Source organism: Salminus brasiliensis, chromosome 21 (genome assembly GCF_030463535.1).
Source record: "Salminus brasiliensis chromosome 21, fSalBra1.hap2, whole genome shotgun sequence".
Taxonomy (NCBI): Eukaryota; Metazoa; Chordata; class Actinopteri; order Characiformes; family Bryconidae; genus Salminus; species Salminus brasiliensis.
In genome coordinates this window covers 1,907,941-1,924,122 of record NC_132898.1, presented here as the reverse complement: position 1 = coordinate 1,924,122, position 16,182 = coordinate 1,907,941, and the positions used below count along the sequence as shown (strand labels likewise).

Below are 16,182 nucleotides of genomic sequence, written 5' to 3'. Positions count from 1 at the left end.
TTTCCACTGCAGACTTACGAGAGCATACGAGGCAGAGCAAGTTGTACAGTCATAAAAGTGTGGACTTAATAAGCTTAATTACCCCCGAGTCCACTCTGAGACGGGCCGAGCTTTTTGAAGTGTTATGGAAATCAGGAAAGTAAGACGGATTTCCTTCTCCGCTCCTTTTTCTCTTTTTTTTTTTTCTTTCCTTAATAAACAAACATTTTTTCCATTCCAGGCTGCCTGGTGTGGGTGTATAATATATACATCTATATACACACACACACACACACACACGTATATATTACACACACACATACATCTATACACATTATATATAGTTTTATGTGTATATGTGTGTGTGTGTGTGTGTGTGTGTGTGTGTATGTATATATATATATATTACACACACATGCACATTTTATATATATATATATATATATATATATATATGTATGAGTGTATATAGTATGTATGTATAAGTATATACACACACATACACATTATTTATATATATATATATATATATATATATATATATATATATATATACATATATATATATATATATATATATATATATATATATATATATATAATGTGCATGTGTGTAATATATATATATATATATATATATATATATATATATATATATACACACATGCATATATGTATATGAGTATATATAAAGTGTATAGATGGATGTGTGTGTGTGTATATATATATATATAGTGTATATAGTATGTATGTATGAGTATATACACACACATACACATTATGTGTGTATATATATACACACACACACACACACACATACATATATGAGTATATATAAAGTGTATAGATGGATGTGTGTGTGTGTGTGTGTGTGTGTGGACGTACATGCGAAAGGGAAGGGCACTGGCATCCTGCCAAGCTTGAATTCCTCTCTTATTGAAACTCCGAAGAACGGGAGGAATTTTCCATGGGAGGGAATTAGGCCCCCTTCTTTTTTTCAGCGTTTCCTTAGATGAGAGCTGGGAACCGGAGGGGGTTGATTGCAAAGGGAAAGTTTAAGGAAAAAGAGAATGCATGTTTACAGTATTGTGGCCAACTGCAGCATTTGAAGAGGCTGCACTGCCAAAACTACAAAACTACACCCTGCTTTTCAGGGGTCATCGCCTGGAAGGCGCATTTACTCGTTTGGCAGTGTGCTGGCTTTGATGTAGAGCACTTCCTGTATGCGTTTTTTGCTGTTTAGCAAACAGATCAGCAACGCTCTGAATGCTCCTGCCTTTAAGATGCTGCATGTAAGAGCAGATCTACATGATCAGTGTCTTTGTGTCCTCTGCTGCGTCTCAAGGGTCATCTGGTTCCGTCTGATGAGATCACGGTGTACTACAGCTCGGAGCCTGCCGGAGACTACCTAGACAAAGTGATCCAGGTTCACACAGACTTCATCCTGGCCACGACTAAAGCCCCTCTCAAGCCCTACCCTGTGCCCAAGAATGCCAGCGTAATCGTCCAGGAGAGAACTCAGGTGCACTTTTCTGGAACTGATTTGGGGGAATGTTGTGTAACATCATGAGGTTTTAGGGAAGAGTGCGCTCCCTGAGGAATCATGAGAAGTCTGAATGTAATGACGAGTCGGGAGACCCAAAATGGGAATATTGTGTGTAATATAATGACATCATAATCAGGAAAACACTCCATTGCCTACAATTTTGGATCTAATTGGAAATGGAAAATTAATGTATTTTCGTAACGTAACGTAAACCTGATCTATACTAACAGTATCACATTCTATAATTACATGACGCAGAATTTGTTTCCGAAAGATCATAAACTTAGATGTTAACTACTCTAGCTGATGTCCTCTAGATGTTTATCAACTCTAGCTGATGTCCTCTAGATGTTTATCAACTCTAGCTGATGTCCTCTAGATGTTTATCAACTCTAGCTGATGTCCTCTAGATGTTTATCTACTCTAGCTGATGTCCTCTGTATGTTAAACTAATCTAGCGGAAGTTTGTTAACTAGTTAACTAGTCTGTCTGATGTTGAATTACTCCAGCTGACATTTGCTAGATGTTAAACTACTCTAGATGATGTCCTCTTGATAACTACTCTAGCTGACATTGGCTAGATGTTGACTACTCTAGCTGACATTTTAAAGATTTTGACTTTTTCAGTACTCTAGAGAACCTGTAAGCTTAGAGTGTAAAGCATATTTAAGCATATCTTAATATCTATTGTTTGACTGTAGCTGAAGGGCTCAGACCTGGATTTGACCATCGTTAAGGGAGCAGCGGTCTCCAGAGCGCCTCTCACTGGCCCTGCCTGTGCTTACGTCAACCTCAAAGTCAATTTCAACAACAAGCAGCAAGGTGGGTAGAAGGATGTTGGAGCAGAATGTGCTGGAGAGCTTCTTCAGCTGAAGGAAACTCTCTGAATGGGGAACTTAATAAGTGGCTAATGTAAACTGGGGCTTTTCATCTTCATAAAGATCTTTTTAAGATATAAAAAATAAAATGATGCCGTAACGTTTGCCTGTGTGTTCCAGAGGGTATGGTTCTTCTGGAGAATCCGAAAGGAGACAACAAACTGGACATGGAGAAGCTTAAACTGGTTTGCCGTAGTATTTTCAATCTCAACAACGCTCCCTTGGCTGTGTTCAGTGGAACAGCAGGTGAGACCTAGTTTTATGAGAACCTTTACTATGCCTTTACTAGATGTTGACTACTCTAGCAGACGTTGGCTAGATGTTGACTACTCTAGCAGACGTTGGCTAGATGTTGACTACTCTAGCTGACCTTGGCTAGACGTTGACTATTCTAGCTGATGTTGACTAGACGTTCACTGTTCTAGCTGACATTGGCTAGATGTTGACTACTCTAGCTGACATTGGCTAGATGCTAATAAGAATCTGGCCTTTAATGTAGAGTTTTAAGCTATTTGGCGTACTTCAGTACATGTTTATAGACAACCGTGACTCTTTAGAGTTTCAGACACATAAACAAGTCTATTAGAGAGTGCCTGAAGACCTCCACATACTTTGAGGAGATACTTGTCCATTTAGCATTGTCTGAACGGGAGATGCTAGGCAAATATTGCTAGCAAACAGCTAAGTTAAAATCTCATTTCTTGTAAATATTCGCCCAAAATCTTACATTTCTATGGACATTACAAAGTCCATAGAAAAGCTACATAACTTTATTTCAGGCGGTTTACTGATGTAAGGCCTTCAACATGAAGAAGGAGCTTCCCTATCCAGGAATGCAGATGCTTCTGAAGTACCCAGTCAGCCCTGGAGCTGCAGTCTCTCTCTTTCATTGTCCGAGTGACTGCTCAGAGCTCACATCACGCCACGTCGGTCCACATCGATCACTCTGCCTTTCAGGCTTCAGCTGACCTCTCTACCACTGAAGCTTCGTACTCCCTCTTTCTCTCCACTGAGAAGATCCCTCTCGTTCTTCTCTGTCGCCTCCTTTCAGGCTTAATATCTGTTTTACACTCTAGCTGCTGATTTGGCCTACAGTGGTGAACCGCCGTCTGATGGAGTTCTGCACCATTGAAGGGAGCCTAGTGCAGTGTGTGGAGGGAGATAAGGGAATGCATATCAGGACACACTGAAACTTATCTGTCGCTGCACCACCTTCCAAAAAACAGCGCTTCCGTGGCAGATAACATAGTTGGCTCGCTATGTGCAGAGGTAAAAATGGCCCTCGTTTACTTTAGAGAGTGTCTCTCTGTTTGAGAACTCCATCTGGCCAGCAGTCTATCACAGCAAATCTTCAGAACAGCACATTTTAGATGCTTGACTTCTCATCTGTGAGAGAAAAGAAAGAACTTCTCTAACATCAGCTAGTGTAGTTAACATCTAGCAAATGACGGCTAGAGTAGATAACATTTAGCTCGCATCAGCTAAAGTGGTTAACATCTAGTAATGTCAGCTATAGACGTTTAACATCTAGGAAACTTCAGCGAGAGAGTAGTCAACATCTAGAGCACATCAGCTAGAGAAGTCAACATATAGAGCACATCAGCTAGAAAAGTCAACATCCAGAGCACATCAGCTAGAGTAGTCATCTAGAGGACATATAGAGGACATCAGCTAGAGTAGATAACATCTAGCAAATGCCAGCTAGACTAGATAACAGTCAAACATCCAGAGGACATCAGCTAGAGTAGAAAAAACATCTAGAGGACATCAGCAAGAGTAGAAAACATCTAGAGGACATCAGCAAGAGTAGAAAACATCTAGAGGACATCAGCAAGAGTAGAAAACATCTAGAGGACATCAGCTAGAGTAGAAAAAACATCTAGAGGACATCAGCAAGAGTAGACAAACATCTAGAGGACGTCAGCAAGAGTAGACAGACATCTAGAAGACGTCAGCCAGAGTAGACAAACATCTAGAGGACGTCAGCCAGAGTAGACAAACATCTAGAGGACGTCAGCCAGAGTAGACAAACATCTAGAGGACGTCAGCCAGAGTAGTCAAACATCTAAAGAACATCAGCTAGAGTAGACAAACATCTAGAGGACGTCAGCTAGAGTAGACAAACATCTAGAGGACGTCAGCTAGAGTAGACAAACATCTAGAGGACATCAGCTAGAGTAGTCAACGTCTAGAGGACATCAGCTAGACTAGATAAAACATCTAGAGGACATCAGCTAGAGTAGTCAACGTCTAGAGGACATCAGCTAGACTAGATAAAACATCTAGAGGACATCAGCTAGAGTAGTCAACGTCTAGAGGACATCAGCTAGAGTAGTCAACGTCTAGAGGACATCAGCTAGACTAGATAAAACATCTAGAGGACATCAGCTAGAGTAGAAAACATCTAGAGGACATCAGCTAGACTAGATAAAACATCTAGAGGACATCAGCTAGAGTAGAAAACATCTAGAGGACATCAGCTAGAGTAGAAAACTGATTCGGTCGTTCTGAATGTTCAGCTTTAGACCCTGTGGTGTTTTTGTGGGTTTGGCCGTGTGTATCGAAGGTTTGACGCCGAGGATGATTAATAATCATACTGAAGCTCTTTTATCGAGCGGCTTTAATGTTGCAGCGATGCTTTGTTGTCCCGTCCTGATGTTGTTTTGCCCATAAGATGAAGGAAGGAGAATTGATTGAAATAACGGATCCAGTCGGAACTCCTTCTGCCAGCACAACAGATGTGAGGCGATGACGATGGAAAAACACAGAGGAGCCATTAATGAGCAGCTTAGGAAGATTAGGAGCGGTGGTGAGAGGGACTGTGCTGATGAGCTTGATGAATGCCCATTAACGCTGTCATTAATTATGACTAAAAGACGAGGCACAATGCAGCACTGCAGCGCACCCCTCCAGCCTCGGCAGAGCTGCTGAGCGTCCTCTGATTTACCACCAGGCTGCTCTGTGAAGCGCTGGAGCTTCAAGGTTAGAGCTGTGCTGATCCTGCAGTTAATCTCTGTGAAGGTCGTGTAGCCACGCCCATTTGTATGGTGGTTCTAGATCATTCGAGAACATTTCAAAGCTCAGTTCCAAGCTCGTAACAGATGTTGGCATATACACTATATGTTCAAATGTTTGTGGACACCCCTTCTAATCAAAGCATTCAGCCACACACAGCTTGTCTAGGCCCTGTAGAGAAGTACTGACAATAGAATAGGACTCTCTGGAGCAGATAAACATCATGACCCTATTGGCACCATGCTGCCTAATAATGCCAGGTATGGGCTAGTAGAGGGGTATAAAGCCCCCCAGCAGCATTAATGATGGATGGTGGAGCTCCATCCAGTACTGGAAAAGCTCCTGTGAAGTCTCATCAGACACCAATATTTGGCTTTTATATATATATATTGACCTGATGTTAATACTGTTTACCAGGGACCTAAATAAATAAATATATATAAACAAACATATACGTATATAATAATATAATATAATCAAATATTGGTGTCTTCACAGGAGCTTTTCCAGGCAAAGCATGGAGAAATATAAATATATTACATAAATAAATAAAATAAATAAATAAAAAATAAATATATATACATGCTTACATACTATTTTACATACATATATATAAACAAACATATATATATATATATATATATATATATATATATATATATATATATATATATATATATATATAGGTCCCTGGTAAACAGTATTAACATCAGGTCAATCTAAACAGGTCATCTATTAATTATTCTGCATTATTTGATAGTTGATTCTTAGTGATGTTGTAGATGATCAGATTTTAAGCTCAAGGCGATGTTCAGTACGAACGAGTGAAACAAGAGTGAATCAGATCCTGATGCTGGAGTGATGGTGTTACCGCAGGCACACGACTGTGATGTAAATGAACCTAAGCCTACTGACTGTGACTTTATTTTTTTATATGCAGAGTTGAAGGCCAGCAGTGATCTCCTAGCACTGAGTGGGAAGACTCTGACGGTAACCTCCGGTGCCAGTCCTAAAGAAGTGAATGGTTCGGACTCTGTTATCTGTCCCTACATCAACCTGCAGCTCGTCAGTGCCAGTCCTGCAGGTACACCCTCCCTTAACTGCCGTTTCTTCCCATCTAATCTATTAAACGTTCAGTGGAGACATTTACGGGGGACAAACTGACAGACCCTTCGAATCGAATTCCATTCAGGTCAGTTTTATTTATTTAGGCTTTTTACAACAGACGTCGTCACAAAGCAGCTTTACAGAGCTCCGGGTCCGAGCCTCTTTAGAGCAAGCCAGTGGCAGCAGTGGCCAGGACAAACTCAAGACTCAGGACCCAAGACTCAAAGGTCCTCAGGTCACATCATCAGATCTTAATAAAAATCAACAGGAATAAAAACAACAATAAAACTAAACTGAATTAAGAAAATAAAATAAAAATAAAAAAGTGGCGTCTAGTCCTGCAGGTAAACGGTCAGAAGCAGAGTCCTGCAGTGAGGTGAGGAGGAGTCAGTGCGAGGCCCCGGAGCAGGACAGGGGGCAGGAGGGTAGTGGAGAGCCGGGTCAGGCGGAACCAGGATGGAACCGTTAGGACCGGCATCTCAGTACATGAGAACGAGAGAGAGAGAGAAAACAGGAAGGAGGGGGGAACACAAGGGGTCATGGGGGGTTACAGGGGGGGGGGGTGTAATATAGCATGATAGGATCCAGGAGGTAAAGGTTTTAGGGCGTATGGGGTGTGACCCGAAAGCCTGCACTTACCATGCAATGCAAGCAAGGAGACATTTGTGACGGAGGGGTTGAGGAATAGGAGGACAGTCTGCTAAATGTGATTTATTTTTTTGTTGTTGTGGTTTAACGCTGAGATTGTCCCGCCTCTTGTAGAGTGCCTGAGTGGGGACGTGGGCACGCTGTTTCTTGCTAATCCGGTGGGTCAGAATGAGCTGCAGCACGCCGGGCTGCTGAATGAGGCCGCGAAGGTGTTTGGCCTCAGGGGCAGGAGACTCAAGCTCTACACGGATGAGGATCTCGCAGAAGGTAGGTCTTCTCTGAAGTCTCTCATCATTTCAGCACATCCAAGCCAGTGAGCTAGAAATCCACGTTTACAGTGAAGCGCCCCCTTCCTCTCAGGGGTCTTGGTTGGGGGAGCTAAAGCTGAGGGTGGTCTTATATTAAAAGTGTGTTTATATGTTTGTCAGATGTTTACCTGCTCAGAAAACTATAGAAGAACTTTTTCTGAAGGAAACGCAGAGTGGTTGCACAGCTAAAGTGGTTCCCAGTACCAGACAGGTGCTATGCTGTTGCTAGGTGGTTGCTATGGTGTTGCTAAGTGATTACTAGGTGGATGCTATGGTATCCAGTGTGGTCACTATGGTATCCCAGGTGGTTGCTGTGGTGTTGTTAAGTAGTTGCTGGGTGGTTCCTATGGTATCCCAGGGGGTTGCTAGGGTGTTGCTAAGTGACTGCTATGGTATTCCAGATGGTTGCTATGGTGTTGCTTAGTGGTTGCTAGGTGGTTCCTACGGTGTTGCTAAGTGATTACTAGGTGGATGCTACGGTATCCAGTGTGGTCACTATAGTATCCCAGGTTGTTGCTGTGGTGTTGCTAGGTGGTTCCTATGGTATCCCAGGTGGTGTTGCTAAAAGTGGTTGGTAGGTGGTTGGTAGGTGGTCGCTGTGGTGTTTTTAAGTGGTTGCTATGGTATCCCAGATGGTTGCTCAGGTGCTATGGCTATTGTATTGCTAAGTGGTCACTAGGTGGTTGGTTCTGTTTTGTGGTGGTTCCTATGGGGTGGCTAGGTGGTTCCTATGGTGTTGCTAAGTGGTCACTAGGTTGTTGTGGTGTGGTGTTGCTAAAAGTGTTTACTAGGTGGTTCCTATGGTGTTGCTAGGTGGTTGCCATGGTTTGGTAATTAGTATATCATCAGCTCACAAAAGGTTCAGTTTGTAAGTTTGTGATGCATATTCTGACTCATTTGAATATTTATCTGTCTAATCTTGTAGTTTTAGCTATTTAATATTTAAATATGCAAATGAGGAAAAGCTGATTTATACTTCTGCATAGCTACACAAACAACACTGCCCCCTAGTGCTCACACATCCATGTTAAAACGCAAGGTAGCAATATTTAGGTAGCTGTCTGCCTTCACACTTGCCTGTAAGCGTGTAGATGTACACTAGGGGGCGTTGTTTGGTTCTCGTCTTGTTTGGATCATCTTGTCCTTGAACCAGTAAGACAGGAGGCCATCATGCCTCTTCCGTTCCGCCCCAGTTCCGCCTGTCAGGTTACTACGGCAGTGTTAACGTATTCCGCGACCCCTAATTTTGGGATGGAGGTTAACCCGAGGCCCTGAGCTGAGAGCAGTAACTAATCCCTGCAGAGGGGAAGTGTGGTCTCCACTTTCACCCTTTCACTGCTCCTGTTGCAGTGCAGGTGCTCTGCTGTACAGCAATACTTCTGGATGAAGCATCTGCGGTCATATGTAGCCCCGGCTGCCGTATCGCTGAGCGGCGTGCGATCTTCAGGAGGCTGCTCTGCGTTTAAATAACTGGGCAGTGGAGATGTGAGAGCTGGTCGGTATTTTTGAAAGTTGGGTAATTGTCGATAGGTGAAGCGCATTAAATGAATATTGTGTACTAATGCATGCTGCTGATAATTACAGGCTCCAGGCTATGATGCTAACAGTACCTGAATCGCTGAGCAACTTCAAGAAATTTCATTACTGCCTCAAAAATAGGAGCTTTTAGTTGCATCTCAGCTTTTCAGAAACACTTTTATATATAAAGAGATGTTCTCACTTTCATTTTCGAGGCTACGGTGAGCCTCGGGGGTCTCGTATTGGGCGGGGCCGGCTCTTTTTATTTAGCGAGCCGTTATTGCGGCGCTTTCTCGCAGGCAACAAGAACAGCTGTTAAATCTCATCATCTTTTTGATCATGTTGATCAGAGCAGATTACAGATATCTTACCTGTGCAAACTGCCCGAAAGGAGGGAGGAAATAAGGGTGAAGTATTCGGGGTTCTGTGTGTTTGATGATATTTTTTAATTATTATTATTATTTTTTAAATCATAAGATAAGAAGTTTAAAAAAAACACAGTCAGACTCCCTCTCTGTGACCCTGACCCGACTTGCGCCCACTAGCAGGTAACTGGAGCACCAGTGGCTCAGACCTGGGCTCGGTTTCAAGCCCTGGTCACTTGACGCCCCACTCGGTCGGCATGACGTGAAGAGCAGGGAGGCCCGATTCAAGCTAAACTACGCTAACGTATCTAACGTACCGTCACCGAGAGGGGGAAGGTGAGCTCGTTTGAAACCGGGCACTAAATTAACTACACTAGAAAACTACTGGCCTAAAGTAAATGGACACTACTGTGCGCGCTCCCAATTCAAAGCTATGGGCATCAGCCTCCATCAGCCTTCATCAGCTTCCATCAGTCTTCTGGGAAGGCTTTGGCAAAATTGTTCAGTGTGTCTGTGGACATTTGGGCCCGTCCAGGCCTGGCTCCAGTTCTTCCTGAAGGTCTTTAGTAGGGTTCAGGTGTTCAGTGAGGTGAAGGTAAGGTGTCCGTACAGGCAGCGGGAGCTTCTCCACACCGAGAAAGACAAACTGTGTCAGCGTGGAGGCCTTCTCCAAACTGCTGCCGCAAAGCTGGAGTGGGCTGTAGCTTTGACATCACTCTTCCACTGAGAGACCAGGCCCCAGACCATTATCCCTCCTCCTCCAAACTTTACTGGGAGCTGTGTCAGGCTGCCAGAGAGTAAAAGGTGGTCCTTCACTCCAGAGAACATGTTCCTGTAGTCCAGTAGTGGCATGCTTTTCACCAGAGATGCAACAAGAACTGTCTAGTGCAGGGGTGGAGGCTTTCTACTAGGTTTTGAAGAAGCACTGCTGTAAGGATTTGATTGCATTCAGTGACGAAAGTGTTAATGAGGTCAGGATGCTGGATGATGATCACCACCCCACCTCATTTATCCCCAGCTTCATGATGTTGATCTGCTCCAGAGAGTCCTATTATTCTACTGGCAGTACTTCTTCTCTACAGGAACTAGACAAGCTGTGGGTGTGTGTGCATTTGCACATCTGAGTCAGCAGTCGATCGCCACTGTAAGGAAGCCGTAGTTGGTGGGTTTTCTGTTCATCTCACACACTAAAATCTATGCAATAGGTCAAATCCCCCCTTCTAGGATTCGGCGTTCCCTGGCTGGAGCAAATTTCAGACAGACGGATGTACCAGGCTACAGTGTAGCCAACCCGTACTGTATCCACAGTTCTCCAAAAGCTCCAGAGCTTGAAGAGCTTGTTTTCACAAGGCTGGCTAAAGCAAGCAAGCAAGCTAGCATGTAAGGAATAACCTTGCTGGGGTCAGCCTGTGTTTGTATTGACGCTTAACTGGACGCATGTGGGCCAGATAGGCTGCGCATGCATACAAGCTTCTCATTTACAAATATTGAAAGGGATTTTCTCCATAATCTCCTGAACTGCAGTAAGTCCCTCGGGGGGCTTGTGTGTGTGTGTGTGAGTGTGTGTGTGAGTGAGTGTGTGTGATGAGCTTTAAGATGCATCTTAATTACTTGGGCAAGTCTAATAGGGGTCTCGAGGTTGTTTATTTTATGCTTAGCAAAAATGCACTCAGATGTTTGGGCTTTTTAAAATGTATTTATTTATTTATTAAAAAGCAAAGTTCTAACCAGCTAACTCTGAGCTTTAATTGTGGTTCGGGGTGTTTTTTATTTCCCCTGCATAATTATTTGATGCTGCGGAAAGTAGATCATCAGCATTTTTGGATCCTGTTGGAAGTCTGTTGTGCTGAGCGAGTCGCTAATCTCTGGCTCTTCACAGTTGCGTCCAGAATCTGGCCATACAGACGGCCGTATGACGGCTGAGTGTAGGTGTTTATATATTTTTTGGTGGCTCTTTGAGAAAGTGGGTCACATCCCCAAGGCTTTTCCAAGTCATCCTGTCAGACGAGACGAGATTTAGCTGAGGCGGAGTTAAATACGGCCCCTCGTTCATCTCCACACCCCCCAACTAGCTCCTAAAAGCTGGAGACATTTGTCTTCTATCTCATTTTCTATCAACCGTAGATGGTCTCCCAAGCTCAACTTCAGGGCCGACAGGGTCCGAGTGTAGTCCCTGTAGTCACCCAAGACGGGTCTGGTTTGTGACCCGCAGCGGCTGCCAGATTCGCATGTAATTTCAACGACGCAAATGGAGATGCGAGGTTTTTGCATGACTGCGATACGATGATATACAAACAGGGGGCAGTTTTCTATACTGACGCATGTTTTTCATCTCTGCTTTATTTCAGAACTCGCCGACGTCTCTCTCAAGACCCTGAGCAGCAAGACCTTGTATGTGCGAGTCCTGCCCACCACTGCCGAAGCGTAGCGGCGTTTAGAGCTTGACCAGTCTCCCCTGTTAAACGCTGATCAACCCCCTGCATCTACGTGTGTATCCACTGTGCCGCGCATTTTCCTGACTTAATTAGAATTACCTGGCAACGTCTGAGGTTCGACACAACTCTGTTACAAAGGGCTTTTTATGTAAGTTCAGGTGGTTAATGAAAAAAAAAACTGGAGGACTGAATGATGTCATTGTCTAATAAATGGATTCTGGGCTAATAAAGATGGCATGGGTGTTTTTCTCTCTGGAGAAATCTGAGGATTTACAAAGGGAAATGCCAAGCCTGCATATTAAATCATCAGGTCGAGAACGCGCCATTGTCTTCCCTGCAGCTTTTGAATTAGAGACACGGGGAAAGCAGACAATACGACTCGCATGCCAGTTAATTATTGATTATAATAATTCCAATAAAGCTCTTGGTACCTTTTTGTCTTTGAGGGGAATTCATTTAACTGGGCCTGGGTTCATTATGTCTGCGGAAAGACGGCAACTGTTCGGCAGCTGCCTGTACGTGTTCTCCTAACCCAGTCGGAGCCTTTCTAAGAGTGTACGGTTGTGTCAGTATCTGCACTCTTCAAAACGTGAAGGTTCTGCAAAGGGTTCTTTGAGTGATGCCAAAGGAGAACCATTAAATGGAGATTGGTGCGAGTATAGAACCTTTTAAAGGTTTAGAGAGGTCTACGTACGGGTTCTTTACCAGTTTAAAGGTTCTTCAGTCACATATGCAAAAATGATTTTGTCTATGGAACCTCAAATTGGTTCTTCTATGGCATCACTCAAAGAACCCTTTCTGCAGTGTTAAAAGTAGATGTTCCTTGAGGAACTTTTGGAGGTTGTTTGGTTTGAAGCTATGGAGGAATCCTTTTCTTCTAAAACCGATCATTGAGGGTTCCTCAAAGCACCTTCAGAGGTTCCTCCAGAGTTACGAGTTAAAGAACCTGCAGAAGTTCCTTGAGGTGCACTGTTAAAATCCCAGGTGTTCCTCAATGCTCTTTTTGAGCCTCAGTATGAAATCGGGTTCCTTAAAGAACCCATTTGGACTGAAGTTGCTAGATGATCTTTAGGCTACTGTATTTGGATCCCACTATGAGGAACTACTTGAAATGCTCGCACAGAATTGAGCTTAAGCTCTTTGCACCTAAAGAGGTTCCTCCACAGTTTCAGATTGAAGAACCTTCTAGAAATTCTCCGAACTGGTTAGATTAACACACACAGGCAGTTGCTGAATGGTCTTTCCACAGATATATGATACATGGCTCCAGTCAAGCCCAGTCTGGTTGCCCCTCGCTGCTCTCCCCCAGTATTGGCAGCACCGAACCTCTGAGCGGCTTAGCATCGGGCTCCTTCGGTAGTTCACCTGTTCTACAGCTGGGGGTGCTGTTACAGAGGCATCTTCAGATCTTCAGATCTTCCCGCGTTCAGCCTGGAATCTCATGAAGGAAACGGTCTGTTCTCAGCACACCTCGTTTCTAATATTCACATATTTAAATGAACACAGTCCGGAGATCCGAGATCTGAGATTGCTCGCGCACCGAACCCCTCCGTCACTCTGTGGGAACATCCTTGAGAAGCGATGGCTTGGCCTTTCGCCGCCACTTCTGCTCGTGCTCCGCTGAGTGAATATTAAACACACCTTTGGCCATCTGCTTGCTCACCGCACACTCCCTCAGAAGTTGTTGGAGCAAGGCAGAGTGCAGCCAGTAAGCCATCTGCTACATACACACCCACACACACATGCACACACACACACATATATATATATATTTACACACATACACACTCTCATCTCAGAGCATTCCTACTTTGCTCATGTCAACTGCTCCCTGAAGGAACCTGGGAGGACAGACGTTCTTCTACTGATAAATCCCAAAGGTTGTAGGGTCGATTCACACAAACAGGGTGTCGTACAGGTCCTGGAAAACCTGGAAAGTCATGGAAAATAAACATGCTTATATTTCATATGACCATGCATGGTTTTGGCCGTGGGATCATGAATGTGCGTTTCGTTGTTAACTAGCTAGCCTGGACAGTCTTTCAGCTGCCAGCGTGGACCAAACATTCTCGTAAACGAATTACGTGAACTTTTTTGGTCCTGGAATTTTTTGTTTTTTGGTACTGGGACAATCCTTGAATTCCCCTTGACTTCAGGGGAACTGAGGAGGTCAAAATGTGAAGATCTGGATGACCATGACCAACTCTCTGAGATAATCGCTAATATGCCGGTGCTGTGACCCCTCCTGTTGCCCCCGTAACAAATATTAGCAATGGTTATCTACGTCCGTCCTATCCTCATAGCTAATACAGTCGAAGGGGTGGACCAGCTCGGCTGGCCGACGAGTAGCATGATAGTGTCTGCTGCCTAGTGTCATCATGGTGGCAACCAAAGTGATGGACCAAACTACCTGGTGCAAGAGACTTGGAAGAGATACCTGGTCTTCGCCTCGTGAAGCCGAGTTAACGGACCTCCAGGCCTTGTGTGAAAGCTCTGATAAACTCCGCTCTCCTGAATGAGTGAACTTGGTGAAACTTTTGATGATCTAAGCTGCATCCAAACATCCTTTCTTGATGGCGTCCATTGGTTTTGCCTGATGTGCAGCTCATAGGCTCATAGGCCAAGCATTGGCAGAGCTGACTAGCGAGTGGATCCACATGAGCTACCAGATCCGGCAAAATCAAGGCAAGGCCGAGAACAGGGTTGAACGTTTTGTGTGACCGCTGGAGACTTCAGCACAGAACTGAGCTCCGAATGTCCTGTAGAAGTAAGGGAGATCTTCAGGACAGCGGTGATGCCTGCATGCGTTTGTGTTGTGAAGTTGAAGATCTGATGCGTGTGGTGTAAATGCATGCAGAATAGTCAGCAGTGAATAATTATTAACTGAAAAATCTCCATCTCAGAGGGCGTTAAATATTACAGTGCGAATTGTTATTGGAAGCAATTTTCGGGCTGCTTGCATAAGACCACATTGTGTGGTAAACAGCCTGCAGTCATGAATTTTCATTCAGGGGAAATTATTCAGAGGAAACAAGGCTGGACTAGAATGCACAATTAAGGCCTGAAGTTCAATAAAGGTGCATGACGCTGGAGAAGACGACTGTAGAAAGCACAGGCAGCGAGCGCAACGTCTCTCAAACGTTGTAGTGAAGCCACCACAAGTGTAGCACCTCTGCTGGCTGGTTGCAGTATGATGTGTAGCCCCGCCCATCCCCATATACTTCAATGACGAAACAGCCCCGCCTATTTTCTATATAATTTTCCTCCATTTCCAGTGTCTCCAGATTCCAGCAGTAAGCTCTCCCCGCCCTGATATCGCCCCATTTTCTAACCCCTAACTCTGCTCAATCACAAGAAGGCGGGGCTACACTTGAATTAAGTGATTGACGTTCAGTACATGGAGGAGCTGTAGAGCTGCACTGTTGGAGCTGTTGTTCACTTACCGGACAAACCAGGAATCCCGGGGCAAATCCGCTCTGCTTCTGCACTGGAAGCTCAGTGAAGACGGTCTGAGACACTGAGGCTCGGTCTGGGAGAAGGGGGCGGGGCTACCAAATGAGTAGGTGAGTAGATGGACAGTTCTGGCTTCATTTCTGTAGAACGGAAGGGAACGGAAACACAGCATTCAGGTATTCTACAGTGGATGGTTAATATTAATTTGCTCCGCCCACTGTGCTTTGTGACATCATGGAAAAAGATGTTTTAGAGGAGGTAAAAGTCAATAAGTTTGGATGGAAGATAAAAAAAAGACTTGCCAGAGTAACAGAGCCTTATTATTCACCACTTATATTATTATTAATTATTGATAATCGTTAATCATTCATGTATAAAACTATACTCTAATGGAAATACTTAATGGATGAAATACTACAGAAAGTTACGTGGTAATAATTGAGTAGTGATGAGACAAGAGTTCTGTCTTCAGGAACAGCTGGTCAGTGTATTTCAGTGTATTTTGAGGCACCGCTGACAGCATTAGCTGCCAACACTGACCATCAATTTACTGATTTTTGGGGAGGGGCAAAAAAACAAACCGCCAAAGCGAGGGCAAATGTTTCACATGCAGAGAAATGGAAGCCTTGGTGACCTGGTTAACGGCTGAAGACACTCTAGAGAGCTGTATATATGTTCACAGGAGCTCAAGACTGGTTGGTGACTAGGAGGAGAATGGCCTGGTGGAGGGATTAGGGAGGAAAGGAAACCTTGGCAGAAGCCAAGTGATCATCTGCGAACCTTAGTGGGTTTGGAGACTGCCTACTTGTTCCTCTTCCAGCAGGATGATTTGCCACTACCCTAAAAGGCTGGAGCGTGGACAACCCTGCTGTCTTCCCTCCAGAGAAAAGAGAGCCCCAGTGGTAGTCCTTCAGTTCAGGGAAGGCATGA

The 16,182-nt window shown here is 44.2% G+C and overlaps 1 protein-coding gene across 1 annotated transcript in view; it reads left to right on the top strand.

Annotated features, from left to right (window-relative positions):
* iars1 (isoleucyl-tRNA synthetase 1) overlaps nt 1–12,029 on the top strand; it is a 63,497-nt gene extending 51,468 nt beyond the window's left edge. Inside the window, exons 29-34 of the mRNA XM_072666521.1 lie at nt 1,325–1,501; nt 2,227–2,347; nt 2,524–2,649; nt 6,359–6,502; nt 7,288–7,440; nt 11,713–12,029. Of these exons, the coding sequence (XP_072522622.1) occupies nt 1,325–1,501; nt 2,227–2,347; nt 2,524–2,649; nt 6,359–6,502; nt 7,288–7,440; nt 11,713–11,792 (801 nt within the window). The 3' untranslated portion in view covers nt 11,793–12,029. The remainder of the gene's footprint in view (nt 1–1,324; nt 1,502–2,226; nt 2,348–2,523; nt 2,650–6,358; nt 6,503–7,287; nt 7,441–11,712) is intronic.
* The last annotated feature ends 4,153 nt before the right edge of the window (nt 12,030–16,182 follow it).